At 44.0% G+C, this 23,231-nt stretch overlaps 1 protein-coding gene across 1 annotated transcript in view; it reads right to left on the reverse strand.

Moving 5' to 3' along the window:
• The window catches only part of AGBL1 (AGBL carboxypeptidase 1), a 377,284-nt gene that overhangs the window by 317,509 nt on the left and 36,544 nt on the right, over positions 1–23,231 (reverse strand). The window contains exon 6 of the mRNA XM_084641264.1: positions 2,411–2,448. Within this exon, the coding sequence (XP_084497390.1) occupies positions 2,411–2,448 (38 nt within the window). The remainder of the gene's footprint in view (positions 1–2,410; positions 2,449–23,231) is intronic.

The following is a 23,231-nucleotide window of genomic DNA, read 5'->3' on the forward strand; positions in this document are numbered from 1 at the left end:
CACGAGATATCCCAGCAGCCATTTCACTGGCAAACCTGGTACTTTCACTTCTAAGATAGTTACCAGTCAAGATAGTTTCCCAGCTCCAGACAGACTGGTAATGTCCTGATATTCTGCTGCCTTCTGTGGCTCACAGACAGATCCTGCTCCCTCAGCTACTTCCCCAATAGCTCCCCAGTATTAAACAGCTGCAGGTGAGCAGTTCCCATCAGTGTCTGTTTGGACAGAGAGAGGTGAGATTTCAGCCACAGATCAAAGCTTACAGGTAGCCCTTTGCTCAGAGCTGGCCAAAGTATCAGTGCAGACTAGAGGAAGCCTGAGAGGCAGGGAGATTATCACCATGAAAACATTAGGAAGAGGCACTGCCATCTTCCTGCTCCTGTTAAAACTATAGGGGATTCTTTCTCCTTCTGACTTCCTGCCAAAAGCAGGAGAAGGGCTCCTGGCCTAAGAGATCCTTGCAAAGATGATCTGTGTAGCCAGAGGCAGAGAATCACTCCAGCTGGAGACACTGAGTGCAACCCTGAAGGTGGACCACCAAGAATGGATGCATTCTTGACCTCTCTGTTTTCTGGGTGATCTCATCCTCATGCCCAGCAAGATCAAGTCCCAGTGCAGCAGCACAAGCAGGTCACTTTTGAAGGCCTTAGTGAGGCTCAGAATAACCGATGTGCTCATACACACCCCGATTTCATCGCTGCAGCTAGCACCAGGGTTTCCATCTCCCGTCCAGCTCAAAGCCCACAGCTTTCACATCTGTGAGGTCCACCACGTTTGATTTCAGCCTGTGTCTTCACAAGCAATTCTCACATACAACAGTGCCTAATGCTTGTAGACATTTACTTTCTTCTAGTAGCCTCCAAAGACACTAAGAGTGAGGAGAAACCAAAATCATGGTCTAGACCAGTGACCTTCCAACTGTGGACCACTGATGAACCACAGAGCCGCTGGTGGTGGTTTGGGCAGAGCTAGCTGATCACATGGTGCTGGCTCAGCCTCCTTAGTTCCAGTTATATCACATTTTTTTAAAAACAGCTAAAACTCTACCACTTACTTTCCTAATGTCACTTTTCCACTAAGTGGTTGCTGTAGTTACCACATCAACGTTGTGCAATCGCAAATAGGGTGGGAGCTTGCGCTGGAACAGGAAGCCTGGTCCCATCAACACCACTGAGACAGCAGAGTCTCCCTTCACAGCCCCAGATGCTGACCATCAAGCAGGAGTGCCGCAGAAAGGCTTGTGTTGCCAACTGAGCTTTCCACGCTCCCTGCAGCTCCCCTCCTCTCCGTGAATTCCTCCTTCTCTAAATGCTAATTTTGCTTGTAAGTTGAAGGCAGCTCTGGAGTGGCCCCATCACCCCCTTATTAAGATTTAGTATCTGAACCAGAAGGTGTTTCCTCGTTGCAATAACGTGACTTTTAAATCTAGGCAGCAAGGTTAATACCAGAGCATTATTTGAGAATTCATCACTTGAGCCGGTGCGACTCAGACATGATCCCATTGCAGCATGCTCATTTAAGTACTGCTTCCAGGCCTACAATTTTTCACAAATGCATTTATTCCTAATGCTCACAAAAAGGACAGAGAAGAGAAAGAGTAAAGGGGACGGGGAGGAGGGGGAAGAGAGAGAGAACAATACACCATTGTGATTTATTGGAGAGGAGATTGTCTGCAATAGTAGAGCACTCTTTCTTAATCAAAGCTTTATTAAATCCTGGTAATAAAAAGCTAAGTGTTTTTGGATGAGATAAAGGCAGAAAAGGGTAACACATTCACTTCAGGAACATTCAGGCCAGGAGTACATACAAGGGGACCCAAGCTAAAAGAGCCCTAACCCCCACGGACCAGACACTGCCAGTGTTAGATACTCCCTGCCAGAGCTTGGCTACACCAAGGCAATCTCTAAGTACCAGGGCTAGCTTTAAGATCTGCAAGGCTTCAAGCACAAGTGGAGACCTGAGATGCTAGCAGGGGGAGAATAAAGTAAAAGTGGTGTCATTATGACAGTCTGCAGAATTCTTCTAAGCTCGTCCCAAAAAAATCAGAACAAGTTGCCATCCTAGTCATTTCACTTAAGGAGCTTGCACCCTTATGTCTAGGTTATGATTTCCCACCTGCATCATCATAGAGACACAGGGGGAAACATGGCAAGACATACAATAAATGCTACATATTGTCCCCTCCCATTTCTCAACACAGATTGCTTTGGTCTATTGCATTTCAGAGCTGTGTGTGTGTGTGTGTGTGTGTGTGTGTGTGTGTGTGTGTGTGTGTGTGTGTGTGTGTGTGTGTGTGTGGTGTGGGTACTTTGAGTTGGAGAAGAAAGTATCCATTCCTAATGGGACATGTCTATCTACGTGCACAGCACAGACAGGTAGGTCAGTAAGAATATAAAGAGAAGGCGCTTACTTGATTTCAGCAAAGCTGCTAGTACCTCAGTGGCAGCCCTGGAGGAAGAAAAACAATGGAGAAATAGTGTCAATTTCTTCAATAATTTTTTTTAACCTTGGTCTTCCAGTCTCTGGGTCAGATCTCCAGTTGTTACAAATTGGCAGGACCTCACTCACATTGATGGAGCTGAGGATCAGGCTCTCTGTGTTTGATTCAGTTATCCAACAAGACCAGCATTAGCTCTCTAGCCTCAACATTACATTAATCTGTACTGACCATTAAAAATAAACAAACACCCACCTATCAAAAGAAATGAGACAAGTCTTCAGTCTTTGAACTGTTTCCCTTGAGCCCTCTGTCTGCATCACTGACTCAGAACAAATCCAGACCAGACACGGGGATATATTTCTGCCACCTGGGTCATCAGACACATGTACATCATAAGATGTGTCAGCTCCAGGGTTCTGGCCAAATTCCAACTCAAGACATTTCATTTTGCTAAACTAAACATTCCCCCCTCTGGCGTCAATTTAAAAAGAAAAACGGCCTCTCTCTTTATCATTATCAATCACTAGTATTACAGTAGCCACAGCTAAGATCAGGGCCCCATGGTGGTAGGTGGTGAAAAAACATATATTAAGAGAACCCCTGCCCCAAAGTGTTTACAATCTAGATAGACAAAGTAGGTGGATGTGAAGTGACTTGCTCAAGGCTACACAGCTCAATCTGTGGCAGAGCTGGGACTAGAACCCAGGCCCTCCTGTGTCCCAGATGAGTGCCCTATCCACTAGACAACACTGCCTCTCGATTCTTTCCCCGATTGAAATTGTGTAACTTTGCTGTAGCAGAACAGCTGCTGCGTCTCACCCAGAGACAGCTGTATTTCAGTGGGTGAGCAATCCCACACAGCTCAGGATTCTATAGGCAACAGATACAAAATTGTAACAAAATATACTTGTAAAACCGAGAACTTTGACAAAGGGCCTTTTACACTCTGACAGTGGCTGAGGGCTCTTGACACTGACCTTTATGCCTCACTAGGCGCCAACCGTGAAACTGCATGCTCAGATGTGTGTTCTTTCCCAGCTAAATAAATACAGGCAGATGGGGGAGATGGAGTGAGACACTCCTGATTTCCCCCTTTAACTGTGTCCTTCTCCTTAGGGAAACAAAATGAAATACACACACATACAGTCACTGCACAAAGGGCTAAGTGTGCCAATGTAGTCAAACCAAGCTCCCTGCAACTGTCCCAAACCCACATGGGGAGTGCATGAAAACATCCATCAGTCCTCTCATGTCCCCACATCTCTGCCCTGTCTCTGACCTTCCATCACTGCCGAAGCTCCCAGCTGCTAGCCTTTGACAGCTCTATAATTCAAAAGAACGAACGGGTCATTTCACCTAAGAGTGTCACTGATAGGAGAGCAATCATGTGCTAGATTCAAGATGCAGAGATGCCACAATGGACTAAACTTCTATCAGAGTTTACCCTCCACTGGGAAACCCAAATCCCACCCACTCCTTACCCTCCCCTGTCCTGATTGCTGTCTCTTCTTCCTAGCAATGACTTTGGCTTGCCTTCACTAAAACAAAACCTTACCAACATGCACTGGCTCTGCTCACAGGGAAATACCAACTAATGCGTTCCACTGGCTCTTGCTGGGCTGACAGTGCTTTAGGAGAAGGGAGAAAGCGAGTAGTTAAGGAGTCTCAGGTTCAGAACCAGATGCGCTTCAGTGTCCAGGTGAGCTATGTGAGAGGTTGAACAATGCACTGACCCAGCAGGCTGCCAAGTCAAAGCTGGTGAGTGGGTCTGTTTTTAAACAGGAGCTGGATCAATTTGTGCCCACTCTGAAAACCACAGTAAGGACAATCAAATGCTTCAGTATGTCACCCATTTCATATTGCGATGACATGGCTGGTGGGTATATGCACCTCTGCTCTCAAATGTATGGAATCAGAGCTGCTTCTCTGTGTAGCATAGGCCCCATACAGCTAGCAGCAGAAGAGATTCTCCTATATCAGCCTATGCTTTTGGAGCAGGAGGACTAGAGCTCCAGCCCCACTGTTGCCAAGAAGTTCCGGTGCCGACAGCATCTCGGATAACTACATCTACAAGGCCCTTCATGCCCACAGATTCATTACAATATAATCTCTTTATAAACAAATCCCCAAATAAATCATATTAACTTCCACACTGAGCCAATTATCATCCTGCAGCAGAAAATAAATATTTTATTTTCACCAAACGACTATTTATCGTGTGTCCACTCAACAGCTGAGAAGATGAAAGCTTCCAGAGCCGACTCCTGCCAGCACCTAATGTTCCAGGCCAACCTCTCTTACAAACCTACCTATGTGAAAATTAATCTGTCAGACACACCAACAGCAAACAGGGCAAAAAAAAAAAAAAAGCCAACATGGTAGCATTTCTGCAACTAAAGTCTCACCAATTAAAAAGCAGGAAAGTCATCATCACTTCTGCAGGAATTAGACAGCAGCCAGGCAGCTGATGGAAGGTGTTCAGTGTGACATGCAACCATTCAGTGTGTTAGACTGCCACCTGTTGGAATGGGCTATACTGCTCACACCGATTACCTAGCCTTTCCCCCAAGTTTTCAAGTAGGGACCAGGGAAACAACTTCCAAGCAAATCTCAGCCCAGCTCAAACCGTCATCCAGAACTCAGATCCAAATATGAGTCATGACTGGGGTTTGATATTATGTGTATGCATGTATTGTGCACTGGCCTCTGCATTTCCTGGGTGATTCCTGAACCAGACGCCAAAACCCCGAATATCATGAGAAAAGCTGTACCCACAGTGTTTCTGGCTCCATCCGGCAGACCTAAGAGGTCGGGGCAGTTCCAATAGGCATTGGATGCACTTATGCACTTTTGGGGGCTTATCTAAAATGAAGCATCGAACATTCACAAGGAACCTCCACAGATCTATGACACTGCTATGTCAGAGTCAGAGACAGCCAATCTCCCCTCTGCCACAGAGGCAGCAGGGACTCGTTTTGCACACTTTTCTGGGCAGTAAATCACCATCTAAACCCAGACCTCACTTGGGCCCAAAGCCCAGTACCTCCCACTAATAGGAACCATCACATTCCACAGAGGATCACCTACTTCTGGGAGGACTTCACAAGCCAATTAGTGTAACCAGCTGAAGGCAGAGCCACAAACACAGTGTGCACCCTCCCCCGAAGAAGCAAGCCCTTTCCCACCAGAAGAAACCCTGGAAGTACCGACAGCCATCTGACCACGTCCCTCCTGGGTGGTAAAAGAGAGTAGAGGGGCTTTGACTAACACAAATTGTCAGCACCTACCTAAGCCAGGCAATACTGAAATCTATCACTCAGTGCCGGAGACTTGCAAACTGCCAAACGCTGTCTGACCTCCCTTTTCCAAGTAAAGCTAATCAAAAAGCTAGTGAGTGCCCAGCACTGTTTGAAAGTCAGGCCCCTTCACCACACGTCAAGTTGAACACCTCAAATCACGAGTCATTTTTGACAACCGAGGCCCATGTTTCTTTGCCCGTGTGCCTGCTCTATGGCAATTAATCCCTCACGGCACTGGCCACAGAAGTCAAATCTGAGACCTTTCTCCAAATGTAGCAAAAAATTACTTCTGCACTGATATAGAGGACACCTTCGTATTCAATAATCCAGGAGGAGTTCCCATCTCACGATCACCAGAATAAATATTTGTATGTTGTATCCCTTCCAGTGGTGCACATAGAATCCATTTCTTACCTGGCCGGTACTGCTGATCCCTTCCCCTCCCTGTGTCTCTCCTGCCTATTTAGAATGTTAGCTCCCTCTTCAGGGCAGGGAATGTCTCTTACTACATGTCTGTACTGTGACTATTGCTCTCCTTTTAGCTAAGGTGCTTGTAGGACCGCCATCACAGTAGCATCTAGTTCCTCACAATATTTTATGCATTTATCCTTCCAATACCTTTATGGGGCAGGGCAGTTCTACTTTCCCTGTTTTATACATAGTCTCTCTACACCTCAGTTGCCTAAGTGACTTACCCAAGGTCACTGAGGAAGTCTGTGGCAGAGCAGGGATTTGAATCTGTGTCTCCTGAGTCCCAGGCTGGCAACCTAAGCAGGCCCGAACTCAGCTGGTGACTGTTTATGTGTGTGTGTGTGTGTGAATGTAATTATACTTAAGCAGAATGAAGCTTGCCATTTTCCATTCTGAAAAAACCACAATCTATCAAAAGGATTTTAGAAAATGAAATATATAGTCTGTTGTGCGTCGTATAGCGTGTATTTTACAGGTACTCCATATAGGGTCAGACATTTTAAATTTAGGTGCAACACAAGCAAAGTAAAGAAAAGACATTTGGAAAATAAAGATATTGGGCCAGATCCTCAGCTGGTGTTATTCAGCTCAGATAAATTGAAGTCAATGGAGCTACATTGATTTATGCTAGTGGAGGATCAAGTCCAGTATTTCCCATGAGAATGTAAACCAGTAAAAGAGAGAGTGTCTTTGAGTTGATGCCTGGCAAAGTCTCCCCAGAATATAATCAATATCTGGGGCTATGAACAAATTCAAACACCCAAAACATTCTAAGGGGAAAGAAAGAAACACAACCGAAAGTCATATAGGGGAGGGAAGGACATTCAGTGAGGGATAGGCAAGAAGACTGATACACTGACAGAACTTTAGCAAGCAAGACAACCGGTGTTGGTACGACACAGTCACCTAGTAACACCATATGGTAAACCAACAGCCCCTTTTCTGGCATCAGAAGAAATAATGAGATGAAGAACCTGGGACAAGGGAAATGAAAGGATAATGAAAAATAAACCGTGCATGAGCGAGAGAACAAAAAAGACACGAACAGGAGGGAAAGGCTGTAAAGCTCAGGAAAGATGAAGCCGTGAGCACATGCTACACCAGAGAACTTGATAGCGTGCCCAGTGCAAAACTTTACATTTGTCTCAGGAAAGAACAGATTTAAAAAAAAAAAAAAAAAAGCCTTACAGACCTGTCCAGATGTTGCCGACTGATTATCTGCTCTTTGCAGCAATAAATCACTAAGATCATACACTGGATTTTAAAAAACAACCCTCTCAAAGGGGTTCATTTATACCTTTCAGTAAAAAATGTATAACTAAAGTTGCCCTATCTTAAAAGACATAATAATAAATGCTGCGCTGTAACAAAAAACCCCTCAATGGCTTCAGAGACAGCCACTCTGAAGAATAAAGGGCTTTGAAGTGCTTCCAAATCAGCAGGGTTGATAACTGGGCATGAGCACAACTTAACCAGATAGACAAATGCTTCTTGCAAATTCAGTGTAGGAACCATAAACAACAACCAAGAAAGAATGCCACTGTTCTGTGTGCCAAATAAAAATTGGATTATCCAGCACAACTGGGCACCCCAGACGATGAATAATAAGAAAAGAAGTTTTATTTCTAGGTCACCCATGCAGATCCAGGCCACTGCATTGCCTGCATCCATCACTAACTGACGGTGTGACTTTGGGCAAGCTGTTGATTAATTCTGTGCCTCAGTCCCTCTATCTTTAAAATAGAGATAATTCACCTGTGCTTCATACTAGTGTCATAGGTATGAAACAAACCCCTTTTAGTGCTTCTTGAGCACAACCTTGACTACCTGCACCTCACTCTGGGTGGAACCACATGGTCCACCCTCTCTTAACCTGACTTTCTGGGCCGCAGCTCCCTTGTTCACCAACTGTATTAATGCCACAGGCCCAGCTTGGTTTGGCATCTGTAAGGCCTTTCACTCTGGCAATCTGTGACCAGCGTAGGGTTGCCAACTTTGGCTGGATGAATTCCTGGAGATACCATCACATGACATAATCTTTAATTAAAAATTAATCTTTCAATCCTGGAGGGTTGGCCTAGACCAACGAGGTGGTTAAAGTGACACAGCAACCGCTTCTTCAAAACAAAGTGTTATGTATTCATGTGTGGGAAGCACACAGAGGGAAGAGTAAACAAAAATAACAATAAAGGTCTACATGCATATTTGCCTCTACCCAATCCTTAAACTTTCCTTGCAAGCTTTGCTACATTTCAGTTACCTCCATCTCTGGGTTGTGAGAAGCAGAGCCCCCTGCTGCTGTTTCTGCCTCTCTGTCTCCTTGCCAGCCCGCCAGCTTTTTGCTTTTGCTGACACTCTGACCACTCTCTCAACTTCCACCTTTTTTTAGGCCCAGGTTCCTCTAGTGTTTGATATCCTCCTTTTGATCCTAGGCTTAAGCCTTGATAAGAAACCATTCTGAGCCTGAGTGAAGCCAGGTAGGGTATTCCCCAATAAACAGCTTCCCCATTGTTTTCTCAAGGACTCTTATCTGTGTCATTGTTTTATCATTCCTGTTTGGCTCCCTTAATATCACCTTTTGATCTAACTCCATAGCAAGTAACCCATCATAACCAAACACCGAAGGATTAAACAGATGTTTGTACAGCACTTTGAAAATGAAAAGTGAAACTATGTGAAGGCTATTTGATGGCATGGGTGAAATGAGTTGAAAGTTCATAGCCCAGTTCCACTGGGTAGGTGTCCAAATCTCAAAACAACCTTAAAACTGCTCCAAGACAGCAGGGAAGCCAAAGATTGGATAGGCAGGGAACGAACCAAGAGATCTGTGCAAATCCAACTCCTACAGCTTTAATCACCCACCTGTCCACCTCTCCCATGAGCGTCTTTGCGCTTTTTCCATGCTTACACATGGGACACCTACCTCAAACTAGTGCATAAAGCCTCTATCCTTTAGTTGGTCAAATGCCTCTTCTAGACTCCCTTCTGCCATGGTGCCTAGAGAAGACCTCACACTGACAATGGCTAAGTAGAGCGCTAATGGAGATTCCTAGGATTTATTGAAAGAAAATAAAGGTGATTGGGAACCATGAGGTTCTGCACATAGCTAGCGTATAGCGTGATCTTATCATGGCCCCCCTCCTGTTCTCCCCCTCCCCATTCCTATTGCTCATTACACAAAGACAAGATGCAACAAGTGAGTGTAGATTGCAAGCTCTTTGGGCAGGGACCAGCCCCGTCATGTGTGTTTATACAGCACCTAGCACAATGAGGGTCCTGATCCTGATTGGGCCCTTTGGGTGCTGCTACAAACAATCATCTGGCTCGAAGCACATTTCCCGGAGAAGTGAAGGGAATAAACTACACTCAAGCTATACATATTGTCAGGCTGTATTTTATCGTCAACCCGAGGGACTCATGCTTCACTCTCAGGATTTATATAGTCAGCAAAGCATCCTGCTAAAAATACAGTTTCACAGTTAAGGGTCATTTAGATACATGGCGCTTAGCTTCAAGGGTCACTTAGACACCATGGCAACAGGTGCTTTGTACAAGAGGTAGATCTCATCTGAGATAAATGCCTTGAATAATCATTTCCTTGGTGGCCCAACAATACTGAGCATAAATGTGCAGGCACTTGCATAGAGATTTGGTTTAAAGATTGAAAAACAGTGATTTATGGATCCTGGAAATGTGGTTGGGCAAGGCCACAGCTGCTGTTGGCATTTTCATGCCAATGCTAGTCCAAGACTGACACATAAATACCCATCATCATGAGCTCTTTAATTCCAGCCTGCTTACAGTTTGCAATAACCCCCTCGACATCAGCAGGTGGCGCTCCAGCTGTTCTGCACAGATGTGGGTTTGGTGGAATGCCGAAGGATGGCAAAGATGCCCTGAACATTAATTTCTCTTCACACTCTACCCACAAGTTCTTCGCTAATGTTTGCTTCAGTTCCAGCTACCAGGATTTTTTTTTAAAGGGAGCTCTATATTTCATCCAAAAAAATCACATCTTTTCTGTGACTCTAGCCATTCTGCTGGATGTAATTAGCGAGCAAGAGATCCCACATACAAATAAGTGATACAGAAATTAAGCCTATTTAAAGAATATTTCTCTGAAGCTTTATGGGTTTCTATGGGTTTTAACAATCAAAGAGAAAAGGATGAAGACAGAAGATAGATGGAGGCCAAGTCACTGTTAACAGCACAAAGCACCCATTACTGCTGAAAATATACTGGGCCCCTGCCCTTTTACTGCCTTCAGCGGACATCAACCCTGATTCTTCTCTCACTTGTACCATGGTGAATTAAAGTCACAAAAGTGTTTTCTAAAAGATATTCCCTGGCTCAAGCAGCAGTTATGGGCGTGATGCAGATGTCACTAAGAGAGGATCTCTGTCCCGTGCGATGCAGGAGTTCTGACTAGATAATCATAACTGATCCTTCTGGCCATAAACCTATGAACTACACCAGTGTAAAACCAATGCCAGAGAAGAATGAGACCCAGAAAGCAGGGATTAAACTGATGCTCATTCTCTCTCATCCCCCATGCCTCCCAATATAAATCCTGCCTCTCGCCCACCCCTCACTGGGGTATTTGTTGGTGCCGCAATAAGTTTGTTTTTGGCAGAAAAGAAGAATCACTGGGCTTTACAAAGGGCTGCTGCAAAGAGTCCCAGCTCAGGCACCTCTCTCTGTCTCTTTCATAGCCACATAATCCAACTACACCTGTATGCGTGATACAAAGCATGAGGGAATCAGGTGGTCTCTGAGCCATCCAGTCCCTTAGCCCCCAGAATACATCTCTCATCAGAGGAGGGGCTGATTTTACTCATTGCCGAGGACATACATTTTGATTCATGTTCAAACAAAGCACCAGTGGCTCTTTTTCAGGGCAGCGCATAGGTAGCACCACCTCCAAAGGCTGAAATCAGGTCCCAGAAAGATATTTTCCATTCTTATCAATTCCCTCTCCGGGGTCAGATGTCACCAGTATGGCTGAGGCAGGCTGTGACAGCTTGTCACTCAGATCAAGATGAAAGGGCTGGAAGGATCACAATCAAATAGAATTTTTAACAGATTAATTACCCACAGCAGCTTCAGTATGACCATGTGAGAACCCAAAGGGCATGCATGGAGAGGCTGAGAGAGAGGCATTGATGTTATCCCTGATAGACCTATAAAGGCGGGGAACAGGAATGCTCTTCTTAGGTTGGTGTGTTAACATATTATCATAGAACCATATGCAAACAAAGCCAGTGCAGCACATTGGCATAACGTGGGCCCAAATCATCCAATAGGTGATTAAAATGTGTCAATCAAAGGGGTTCAATCTGTCCCTTTCCCCCTGGAGACCCGCCTTTCAATCCCATTTAAGTCACCAGTGGAAATGAGTCTGGTGGTCTCTTAGCCAAGTCCTTAGCTGATACATATTCACATCACATCAGTTTACTAGGACTGGCAGCCTGTGCTCAAGAGGAGCCTTCCCTCCCCTCCCGTACTGGCAGACACATCAAAAATGTTTTACTGCACATCAAGACTGAGGTGAATCAGCAAAGTGGGGGGGGGAGGGAAGAAGAGATCCAGCCCCACTTGTGCCTGCATTATGCTTACTTCTAGCCAGATCTCTGACTCACACTTTTATGAGGACTAAACCCACTCAAAGCAATACAAGAAAAGCGGACAACTCATTTGCCAAGTAAAACCGGTATAGTGTGTCACTGACTCAGCTGAAGAGCATGGCTTAGAGACCTATGCCAAATCCCTGTAACCACAGGTTCAAATCTTGGTAGAGACGGACTCAGCCTTCTGAGGAGGATAAATTGATTTCCGGGCACTTTGCAACATTGGAGCCTTTCAGAGGTACCCTTAAAAGACAAAGTGCTCTCTGAGGGTATCTAGAGCCTGGCACTTAAAACCAGCCACCCAAACTGCACTCAAAGTTTTGCCCACAACTAATTGCAAATGCATAGTTTTGGGGGTGCGGTTAATAGTGGGCAAAATGATAGCAACTAGATGTCCAACTACATCTAGCTGTGCCAGCAAGCCAGGTAACAGGGCTTCTAACTGTCATTATTTATGCCATGTTGTTGTAGGCATGTAGGTCGCAGGATATTACAGAGACAAGGTGGGTGAGACAACATCTTTTATTGGACCAACTGCTGTTGATGAAAGAAACAAGCTTTTGAGCTTACACAGAGCTCTTCTTCGGGTCTGGGAAATGTATTCAGAGTGTCACAGCTAAATACAAGGTGGAACAGATTGTTCAGCATAAGTATTTAATACATATTTCAATGGACCATTCAAAGTGAAGTGGCTCATTAACACCGCTCCAGTAATAGGGGGGAAAGGAAGGAAGGGAGGGAGGGGAAAGCAGCGGGGGGGAAGGGGAGTTAATGGGTTACAGATTGTTGTAATAAGCCATAAATCCAGCGTCTCTGTTCAGTCCATGATTTTTAGTGTCTAGCAAAGTTATGAATTTAAGCTCCCAGGCATTAATGCCCCAATAACAACTAAATGGGTGAAACTAGACAATGATTATGCTCTCGAATGAACTCACACAGGAAAATGATAAAAGAGTGTCAGGGTTCCTTCCCCACTCTGACCACTAGGGTACAGATGTGGGGACCTGCATGAAAGACCCCCCTAAGTTTATTCTTACCAGCTTAAGTTAAAAACTTCCCCAAGGTACAAACTTTGCCTTGGTCTTGAACTGTATGCTGCCACCACCAAGCGTTTTAAACAAAGAACAGGGAAAGAGACCACTTGGAGACATCTTTTCCCAAAATATCCCCCCAAGCCCTACACCCCCTTTCCTGGGGAAGGCTGGATAATAATCCTCACCAATTTGTACAGGTGAACACAGACCCAAACCCTTGGATCTTAAGAACAATGAAAAATCAATCAGGTTCTTAAAAGAATAATTTTAATTAAAGAAAAGGTAAAAGAATCACCTCTGTAAAATCAGGATGGTAAATACTTTACAGGGTATTCAGATTCAAAACACAGAGGATCCCTTTCTGGGCAAAACCTTAAAGTTACAGAAAACAGGAATAAACCTCCCTCTTAACACAGGGAAAATTCACATAAAACAAAAGACAAACTAATCCGCCTTGCCTGTCTTACCTATACTGGTTGCAATATTGGAGACTTGGATTAGGATGGGTTGAAGAAGATGGGTTTCTGTCTGGCCTCTCTCAGTCCCAAGAGAGAATAAAAACATAAACAAAGAGCACAAACAAAAGCCTTTCCTCCCCACCCCAAGATTTGAAAGTATCTTGTTCCCTTATTGGTCCTTTGGGTCAAGTGCCAGCCAGGTTCGCTGAGCTTCTTAACCCTTTACAGGTAACAGGATGTTGCCTCTGGCCAAGAGGGATTTTATAGCACTCTATACAGAAAGGTGGTTACCCTTCCCTTTATATTTATGACAAAGACAGAAACACCACATCACCTGTGGGTGAACACTTTTTGCAAAGGGATTGCTCTAGATCTGACCTATCAGTCCTCATCCACAAACGAAACCTGAACAGCGCTTTCAAAAGATGAGTCTGGGAGCGTAAATTCATAACTTTTCTAGACACTAAAAGTCATTGACTGAGTAGAGACACTGGATTTATGGCTTAATAAAACAATCTATAACCCACAAACAACCCCCTCCAACTGCCTCCCGCCCATGACAGGTGGGGTGTTAACGGGTTACTTTACCTTGGATGATCCCTTGAAATGTGTGTTAAATACTTATGCTAAACAATCTGTTCCACCTTGTATTTAGCTGTGACACTCTGAATACATTTCCCAGACCCGAAGACAAGCTCTGTGTAAGCTTGAAAGCTTGTCTCTCTCCCCAACAGAAGTTAGTCCAACAAAAGATATTACCTCACCCACCTTATTTATGCCCACAGTTATTTGTGAGTACAAAATGGGAGGCAGGTTTCAACGTAATAAGGTTCATAGCCAAAGCTCTCCTTCTCTTTCTACAGCATAACTCATTGGCTAGCACTCTCAAACCCAGAGATGGCAGCATTTCCAAGGCACGATATGTTGGTAAAGTACTTCAGGATGCTCTAAAAGATGTAAAATATTATTCACTAAAAAGTATCCTTTACTGGATGTTAACAAGGCTGCAGTGATGGATGGGAGATATGGCTTTCATTTCAGTCATTCCTGAAATGTATGTTTAAAGAGAAATTTAAAAAATTTAAAAATCTTTAAAAATTAACAGATATGAAAAGAATTAGATATGTGAAGATGCAACACTGAGATGGGGTTGGGCATACAGCACTGGGCCCTGTGCCCCTGGAAATGGAGTTAACTTGTGTTAGCCTTTCTTTGAAGACACTCTGGCTGTCTCAAAAGAAAGAAAAAGACGACTGATTGATACTGGAACTGGACGGGAAAAAAGTTTGTTCTTTTTAATCTAATGGAATCATGAAAAAAATGTTGCCATTTTACTAGTCTCAGATACATCAGTTTAATAGCTTTGTGCAGCATTTCACTTTCCCCTCTGGTTCTGTTCAGATGAAGCCCATCTATAAAGTACAGCCAAAGGAAAGCGTTCAAGATAATGATTTAAAGAGGAGAACTAGCTTGCAGGCCCTTCTAGAACACACCACTGCAGCTAGAGGTCATATGCAAACACGGCTAACAGAGGGTATGTCTCAGGAATGAAGGGTTGTTCGTCACTCTGAAATATTCGTAACTCTGAACAAAACACTGTGGTTCTTCTTTCAGAAGTTTGCAGCTAAACAGTGACTTAATACCGCTTCAAAACTTTACTATGCAGAAGAAAAATGCTGCTTACCCTTTATTTTTAGTAGTAGTTTATGTTTAACACAGCACTCCCTGTCCTGTAACATATTTGCTTTTATTTATTTACTTATTTTTGTCTCTGTTGCTGCCTGATTGTGTACTTCTGGTTCCAAATGGGGTGTGTGTTTGACTGGTCAGTTTGTAATTTCGGTGTTCATAACTCTGAGATTCCATTGTACTACAATTAAAAGCCCACAGCTAGCCGGTGCCAGGTGACTTGGGCTAATGGGCTGTTTAATTGCAGTGTAGTACACCTTCGGGCTCAAGCTGCAGCCTGAGCTCTGGGACCCTTCCACTGCTGAGGATCCTAGAGCCCGAGCTCCAGCCCAAACATCTACACCACAAAAACAGCCCCACAACCTGAGCCCGAGCCAGCTGGCCACAGGTTTTTAATAGCAGTATAGACATACTCAGTCATACTCATACTCACTTTCCCTGTACTGCATGAAGAAATACATGTGTGTAAACAAGCAGTAATGCCACGTGATGCAATCGTCCAGTTTACACACTTCAACCCTGAATTTCTGAGTGGGCACTGGAGTCCAACTGTGCAGGTCCAACTGGGGCATTAGGGCCGCAGTTTGACTCTGTAAAAGCCTCCAAATCACTGTTTAACTGCAAGTGGGCCAAATGCATTGGCTGCAGCTGGTAACAATGAAGGAAGCATTATTATGACCAGTACATACACATTTGCGTTAGGGAGTAAATGGAAAGATTAGTAACAGTACAGTGCTTTTCATCTGCTTATATCAAAACCCTGCACAAAAGGAGGTAAGTAATATTATCCCCATTTTACAGATGGGGATTATGCAATTTGTACATGTTATCTACACTGATATAGAATGTGGGTTGATATTAGAGCTGGTTGGAAAGTTTTCATCTCAATGAAATTTCAACAAAAATGGGGAGGAAAATTTGTGGAAATTGTCAGTCCCAACCCCCACACCCCTGACTTTGCCACTGCCTTAATGGGTAGCCTTAGGCAGATAAAGAATTTCCACTGTACTTCCCTATGTGTATTTGCCTGCTCCACCAGAGTGATGCTATAAACTTAATTAATTAGTGTTGGCAAATCACAAATTGAGATCAATGGATGAAGGTGGTAGAGAAATGCTAAGTATTTCTATTTTACAAATGCATTTTGGTCACCTTGGGCCAGATTTTCAAAGTTATTTAGGCGCTAAAAAATACAGTGGGTGCCTCATGGGATTTTCAAAAACTCCTATGCCATTTAGGGGCCTAAATCCTATTGAATTCAATGGGAGTTAAGCACCTAATTTATTTAGGCACTTTTGAAAAACTCAGTAGGCACTGATCTGCATCCTGAGGCAGAACTACACACAGCCAGTTTCCAAAATATCTTGGTCATTATGAGCATGAGAGAGAGAGAGAGAGAGAGAGAGAGAGGAGTACCTGGAAGGGTTGGCTTATACCCAGCTAAGGCAAGGTCAACCAGGCACATGGGGCTAGATTTTTAAAGGTATTTAGACACCTAAATATACAGATAGGTGCCTAGTGGGATTTTCAAAAGACCGAGGGACCTAACTACCTTTAAACGTCTGGTCTATAGTGGCTCAGCAAGAGGGAGACTCCCTTTTGGCTCACGGGGTAAAATGATGCCTATGTTCTATAGGAGGGTCTCAGACAACATCATGCAGGGTGCGCCAACGGCTATTTTGGCCACCAGGCAGGGAATCACTTTTAGCTGCAGGGCAGAGACGTGGGGAAACAGCCACATCAACAGGCCTGGTCGGAAACACATCTCCAATATAAAGCGGTATCTATTTTTGTTGGCGATTGACTCTACCTGCTCATTTCTCCTCGCACCTTGCTGAAAGTTGGCTCTTCAAAGTGTCAGTGCAGAGCATGAACATGAACATGAAAGAAATATTATCACTCTAGAGCAGGGCGGGTTTCTTACTTCTTCAGAGCACAAGCCAAATCTTAACAGATAGTGAGCCCCCCAGACACCTCGCCTTTCATCCTGACCCCTCTCCTCCCATTTGAAACATATAAGGTCCCTTTGGCATCAATAGCAATTGCTTACATGGGAAAAGGAATGTTAGGAAAGCGTTTTAAGCTCTTTTTAATGCAATTTAGCAGGTGTAAAAAATTAGACACCACCTCCTTGTTCTCTGCAGACCACTGTCGAGCGATGCACAGACCACAGTTTGGGATCTATTGGACCTGAAGTCTAGGAAAGAGGTTCTAAATAGTAAGTGCAGGGGGGTGTAACAGATGCCCTAAGAAATGCACCATCACTTTGGAGAATGAAGAATGGGTCAGTGAAGACGCCAGTGGAGATGATGCAGGCAGGAGTCCTGCACAAACAAATTTGGCATTTCTTTAGCATCACAATGGGACAGTTAGTTCCTCAGTCAGAGAGAAGAGTGCTCCCTTTTAACCCATCAGAGCCACTTCCTGAATTAACCAAAAAGTGTCAAATTCTTCTCAGATATGCCTGTACAACCCTCTGGGAATCAGCTGTCTGGTCAGATCTCAACAGCTATGTAGCTAGCACCAAGCCTGATCAGTACCGTACTCTGATGGGGGATTTAGAAGGAAAATGATTAATTCAGAACTCAGTAAATATCAAGCCAAGCTCTCATCTTGGTTACACTGCACAGTTGCCACTTGAGATTAGTGTGGTTACAGTGGCATAACTGAGGGGACATTTTTGACCAGTATTTGCAGAAACCTAAATTATAACTTATGAATTGTATATTATTATTATTCTTTTTCTCGGAGAGCTCACAACCAACCAAGCCAAACTCTGGTTAGTATGTAAGAACAAACTAGATAACAGCCCAGGGTGGCAGGGTCTAGCTGTAGATATAAAAATAAACGGATCGAGCTGAAAGGAGCTCAGTCAAAATTTAAGCATTATCAGGGTGGTTCAACCACGTGCCCTTGTTTTTCTGCACACAACAATTTGGAAAGCAGTGAAAGTTGGCAATACTGCCAACTTGCAAGCATGATTTTAAACAACCCCCCTCCCCACACACAAAATCAACAGACCACCACTCCCAACAAGATAGTGGGAGTTGAACCCAGCTGGCATTGTTATGTTATTGGAGTATATGCCACATGGCTTGAGCAAAGTCCAAATAACATTGTTCCATTTAACAGGAAGGGAAAGTTCAGTGCATAAGCCAAAATCATCTGATGATTTTATGTGTCTTCCTAAATGGTCCAGTTATTGCTGCAGCCTGCTGTAAAGCCCAATCTCTGAGCCATGACAGTTTCAAGGTTTACACTTCAGAAATAGAGGGAGGCTTCATTGCCAAAGCTGCTGCCAATGCCACATTTGGAGTCAGTGAAGAACTGGTCTTCCTCACCAGCCACTTCCTCAAAGTTGTCAGGTTCTCCTCCATGTGTTCCAGCCCACTTCTCTGAACCCAGTCTAGGGCCGCACAGCTACGGGGTTATTTACAGGTTTTGTTCTCATAGCTGCCACCCCGAGTGTTGCCCTGCAGATAATGGTGCTAAGAAGAGCACTGACAGCATTATCAAGCCATGGACCCATACGGTGTCTGCAGCAGCACCCATCAGAAAACCCTCTTCCTCACCTACCTGGTCACATTTCACATAGCCTTGAGCTGAACATTACTGGGTTTAAGCTGCTCTTTTATTCAACACTCCCTCCCCATCTCCACAGTCATCAGACTCACTGTGCAAACAATGTTGGGAGCCTGGCCTCAGGTCAACTACTGAGTGCTGAGGACTCTTCTTCAGTCATAGCTTCCAGAAGTGAGCCAGTCATACTTATTAGTCCACTGCATACATAAAACCAAAGAGCATATCTGCACCAGGGAAATACTCTCATAAGTACCCACCGTTGCGAACACTTGTTCAGCTCCACCAGCATCAACAGCATAAGCAGTCCTATTGTAAATGGGCTGCTGCTGAGGACTTTGACACAGTGTCACATTACACCTGTTTGTGTACAAAACAATGCAGTGTTTGAAACTGGTGGTGGCAGCTGAAGTCCTAGTCACACTTGGTCTGCCAGGCAGAGCTGAACAGACATAGCAGCACTGGGCAGTTCTTTAGAAACATTTCCTAGTGTAAAAAGGATTTGCCTTAATTGAATAACTGTGGGATCTTATTGCTATAACCACGGTATTCCCTCTGGCCTTCCTCTCCCTATTACGCATTGATACCCTTATCTGTATTTGGACTGTAAGCTCTTTGTGGCACGGACTATGCTTTCCTTTGCTCTGTGAAGCACCTGGCACACCTTGGTGCCATACCAATAAAAATCCAAAATACATAAAATCAATATCCCTACCCTGGGAGCACATTACTGGACCAGCATGGATGTGCTGACACCTAAGTGTGTGGTCTGAGTTTTATCTGCTCACTCTTTCTCCCCCCCACCTCCCCCGGCTATCAGGAAATGAATGTCAGCATACAGCTCAGCACTTTCCAAGGGGGATTCTTCCTTTGTCTCCTTGACATATGGGAATGGAGCCAAGCAAACAGGCAGGGAGAGTGCTTGCTTATCTCCTCAGTGGCGAGAATTCAGATAGGGTTCACATAGAAACTTCCTCCATCCAGTCACAACCCCCTGGAGATGGGGGGTGGGAGGGTTTGCTCAGTTAGGTCATAAACAAAACAAAGGGCTGACAGCCTATGGTTTCCTTTAGTGTAAGTGCCGCAGCAGCTATAGCTGGCCAACAGTCTGGCTTCCCAAACAACTCCTGCTAATCAATAATTCTGCTTTCCTAGAGCTTTGCTGTTGACTCCCTTCTCATACACGTACAAGGTTGTGTGAGCACATCACCCCACCCTCACTCACTCCTTCCACAATCCAGTGCAAAAGATGCCCTTTGTGTGCATAAAGCAGCAGCCATTCGTACATTTCTACTGACTGCCTCATGGATCATCTCTCTCTCTCTCTACCTGCTCAGATGCCACCCCCACCCCACCATATTATCTGAGAGCCTCAAATGTTAATGGATTTTTCTCACTGCACCCCTGTGAGGTAGGAAGCATCATTACCCCATGTGTAAAAGGAGAAACTGATGCACAGGGAGGCTAAGGGTCCAATTTTCAAAAGAGCTCAACACCTCAGATGCTGGGGCTCTTTTGAAAATCATGCCTTTATTTTGGTACCAAATTGCGCTCCAAGATATTTTGGAAACCAGGCCCCATTTGTGTGTGCTGAGCCTCTGGCTCCGTGTGATTTGTCCAAGATCACACAGCAAGTTAGTGCTACAATCAGGAACTGAGCCTATGCCTTCCACATCCCAAACCAGTGCTGTAGCCATAAAACTATCCTTTCTCATCTGACACCAGATGCTTGACTTCTACTTCTTACAATGGGAGAGCCATCTCCTCCACAGCTCTACCTCATCCATAATCCATCTATCTTTTTCAGAAATTATCCACAAAAAGAACAGGAGTACTTGTGGCACCTTAGAGACTAACAAATTTATTAGAGCATAAGCTTTCGTGGGCTACAGCCCACTTCATCAGATGCATAGAATGGAACATATAGTAAGATATATAGATATAGATATACATATAGATAAGTTGGAAGTTACCATACAAATGTGAGAGGCTAATTAGTTAAGATGAGCTATTATCAGCAGGAGAAAAAAACTTTTGTAGTGAAACCAGAAATTATCCAGAGGCTTTTTTCTCCTTTCACTATGAAGTACCTCCCGATCCCTCTTCCTTCTGATAATTAGTACATCACCCTATTGCTTACATATTATCTAGCTCTGGGAAGCACTCTGGTATTCAGCTTGCATGAAAGATCCCATGTGAAATAGAGTTGTATATCTCATTAGACTGGGCAAATAATGTCTGTGGTTGGATGGGAGATATGCGTCAAAAGACATTATGCAAGGTCAACTGTAAATTACAACAGTTATAGCCATGGGGTGTGAAAGTCAAGTCACGGGGAATAGCAAGACCTTGCCCTGATGTCATCTTTTCAAACATAACCCAATAGGCCAGTGAAGGGGATGATATAATGGGAAAGCAAAGAAATCCCTTGACTAGGAAGCATCAGTTCTTTCTAACCCCAGCCATTCTATTTCTGGCATAGAAATGAAATGGCCATTGACCTCTGTGAGCTAAATCAACAATGAGCTTATCTCCTCTGGAATAGTACTACTGATGAAGTGAGTCAATCAATACTTGTTCTTTCCCGTCATTTTTTATAGAAATTAAGTTAAATGTGGAAGTGGATTTCTATCTGTTTGTCAAATATTGTATAAAATGGTTTTTGAGAGCTGTTTTAACTGTGGTAATTGCATAACACTTGCGGCTACCAATAGATGGCACCAGGCTTTCTGTATGAATTTATTTGCTCCTGCCATCTGGAGCAACTTTCCTGTGCAGTATTTCTCTCAGCCTCATTGACTCTCCATCTATTTTCAAATCTCATCAGAAAGAATCTCTTTTCTCCCTTGACTCTGCCTCTTAATTTTTCAATTTCTCTCTCCTTCTGTTATTAACAGTACACAGCCAATAACAGATAATTCTTTGGTGTAACTATATTTTCAAAGCATTTCTATTTCTGAGCTACCACTGATATAAAATAAGATTTTATTACTTATTATTAAGGCAGATTATTCAGGGAAGCAATATAGACTGTACAAGGAGAACCTAGGCTAAGGAACTGCATAAACAAGACTCCTCTGGATCAGACCTCATTTGTCCTATTACAATGACTCATTAGATTACATTCAAATGCTGCATTTTATTTACTTATACCAATGATGTACTCATCTCTATTCCATGTCATCTAAGATATTAATCAAAATGAACAGCCCTTGGTATAAAGGAGAATCTTGAATGGACCGTTTTCCCCTCTCCTGTTGACATCCTCCATCCCTCTCCATCCAGTTTATTTAGTAGGATGTTCTTCTAGACTAAATCCCATGTCGATCAGACCTGGATAAAAAGCATGTAATTCTGCCAGTGACATAGTCCAGGAGACATATTTCAGCCCCTCCTCTGAGTTTTCAACAGGGATCAAGTAGCCAAATAGCAACTTCCAAATAAGTGGGAATTAACCAATGATTAATTCTGACCACATTCCAGCAGAATTATGTGTTATCCTCCAATTAAATACCCAAACAGCTCAACGTGATTAACAAAAATCACAGACCAACAAGAGGAATTAAGGATGATTTGCCTCCGATCTCCTATCAAAAACTATTGCCAGATAAAACACATGCATAAAGCTGTCTGCTGGTTATTCCTCACAACACCAGTCATGGCAGCTGCTGTATCAGGTTGCAGAGGAACTAATCAGGGTGTCGGTGTGCTGAGTTCATTTCTCATGCTCAAAATATTGGCTGGCGGTGGCCAGAGAGAGGTGGGGCAGACATGTGCTTCCCACTGCTGTTCAACCAGAGCACTGAAATTTCAGAACAACTGGGAAATGGAGTGTGCCACAAATGTACACAGTAGTCAGCCAGCAATAGAACATAGCTCCTACGATTAGCAGAGTTAAAGGATGGCGAGCTCAAACTGCCTTCACTAGGTCAAGTGCCCAGACCAGTAGGGGGCACTTGCATGGCAGCCAGCCCTGTTACAGTGGCCAAAGCTTCTCCTACAGTGAGAAGCTCCTTTCACGTATCTTTCCGCTAGTTGTAACAAAAGCTTTGCCCCGAGAACCCGGGAATAATTCCAGTACTGTAGTCAACCCTCTCTGCTCTACCTGAATGACCCCACATCTCTTCTCCTTATATCCAAAGTGGACATTGATCCGATGCCACTATGATCTCTCCTTTCCTTATTAAAGTAGGCACCCAATCACTTTTTAACCAGGTCATCCTTCAGGAGAACTCAACATCCCCGTTTTATCTTGCCTTAAGAAGTGTGCTTTGAGAAGGGATGTGGGAGGGTGCTTGGAGCAGTAGAGGGGAAAACCAAAATCACTGTGATGTGTGCAAGCAAAATATCTCTTCTAGAAAAGTACTGTTCTGTGTCTATTTCAAAACTATTGTGAAGCCACCATCAGTGTTTGCACTTCCATGTCTCAGCACTTCATGTGTTTCAATCCCACTGGGTTATTCTTGGATGGTCAGTCACACATGGGGGACAACTGACCACAGACCCAATAGAGTGAATTGCAGGTATTTGGTTTGTGGTTTTAATTTCTGTTCAGCTTGATATTTCATAGATTCCAAGACCAGCAAGGACCTTTGTGATGCTCTAGTCTGACCTCCTGTATAACACAGGCCATA

This window comes from Lepidochelys olivacea (assembly GCF_965140295.1).
Source record: "Lepidochelys olivacea isolate rLepOli2 genome assembly, chromosome: 10".
In the NCBI taxonomy this organism is placed as follows: domain Eukaryota; kingdom Metazoa; phylum Chordata; order Testudines; family Cheloniidae; genus Lepidochelys; species Lepidochelys olivacea.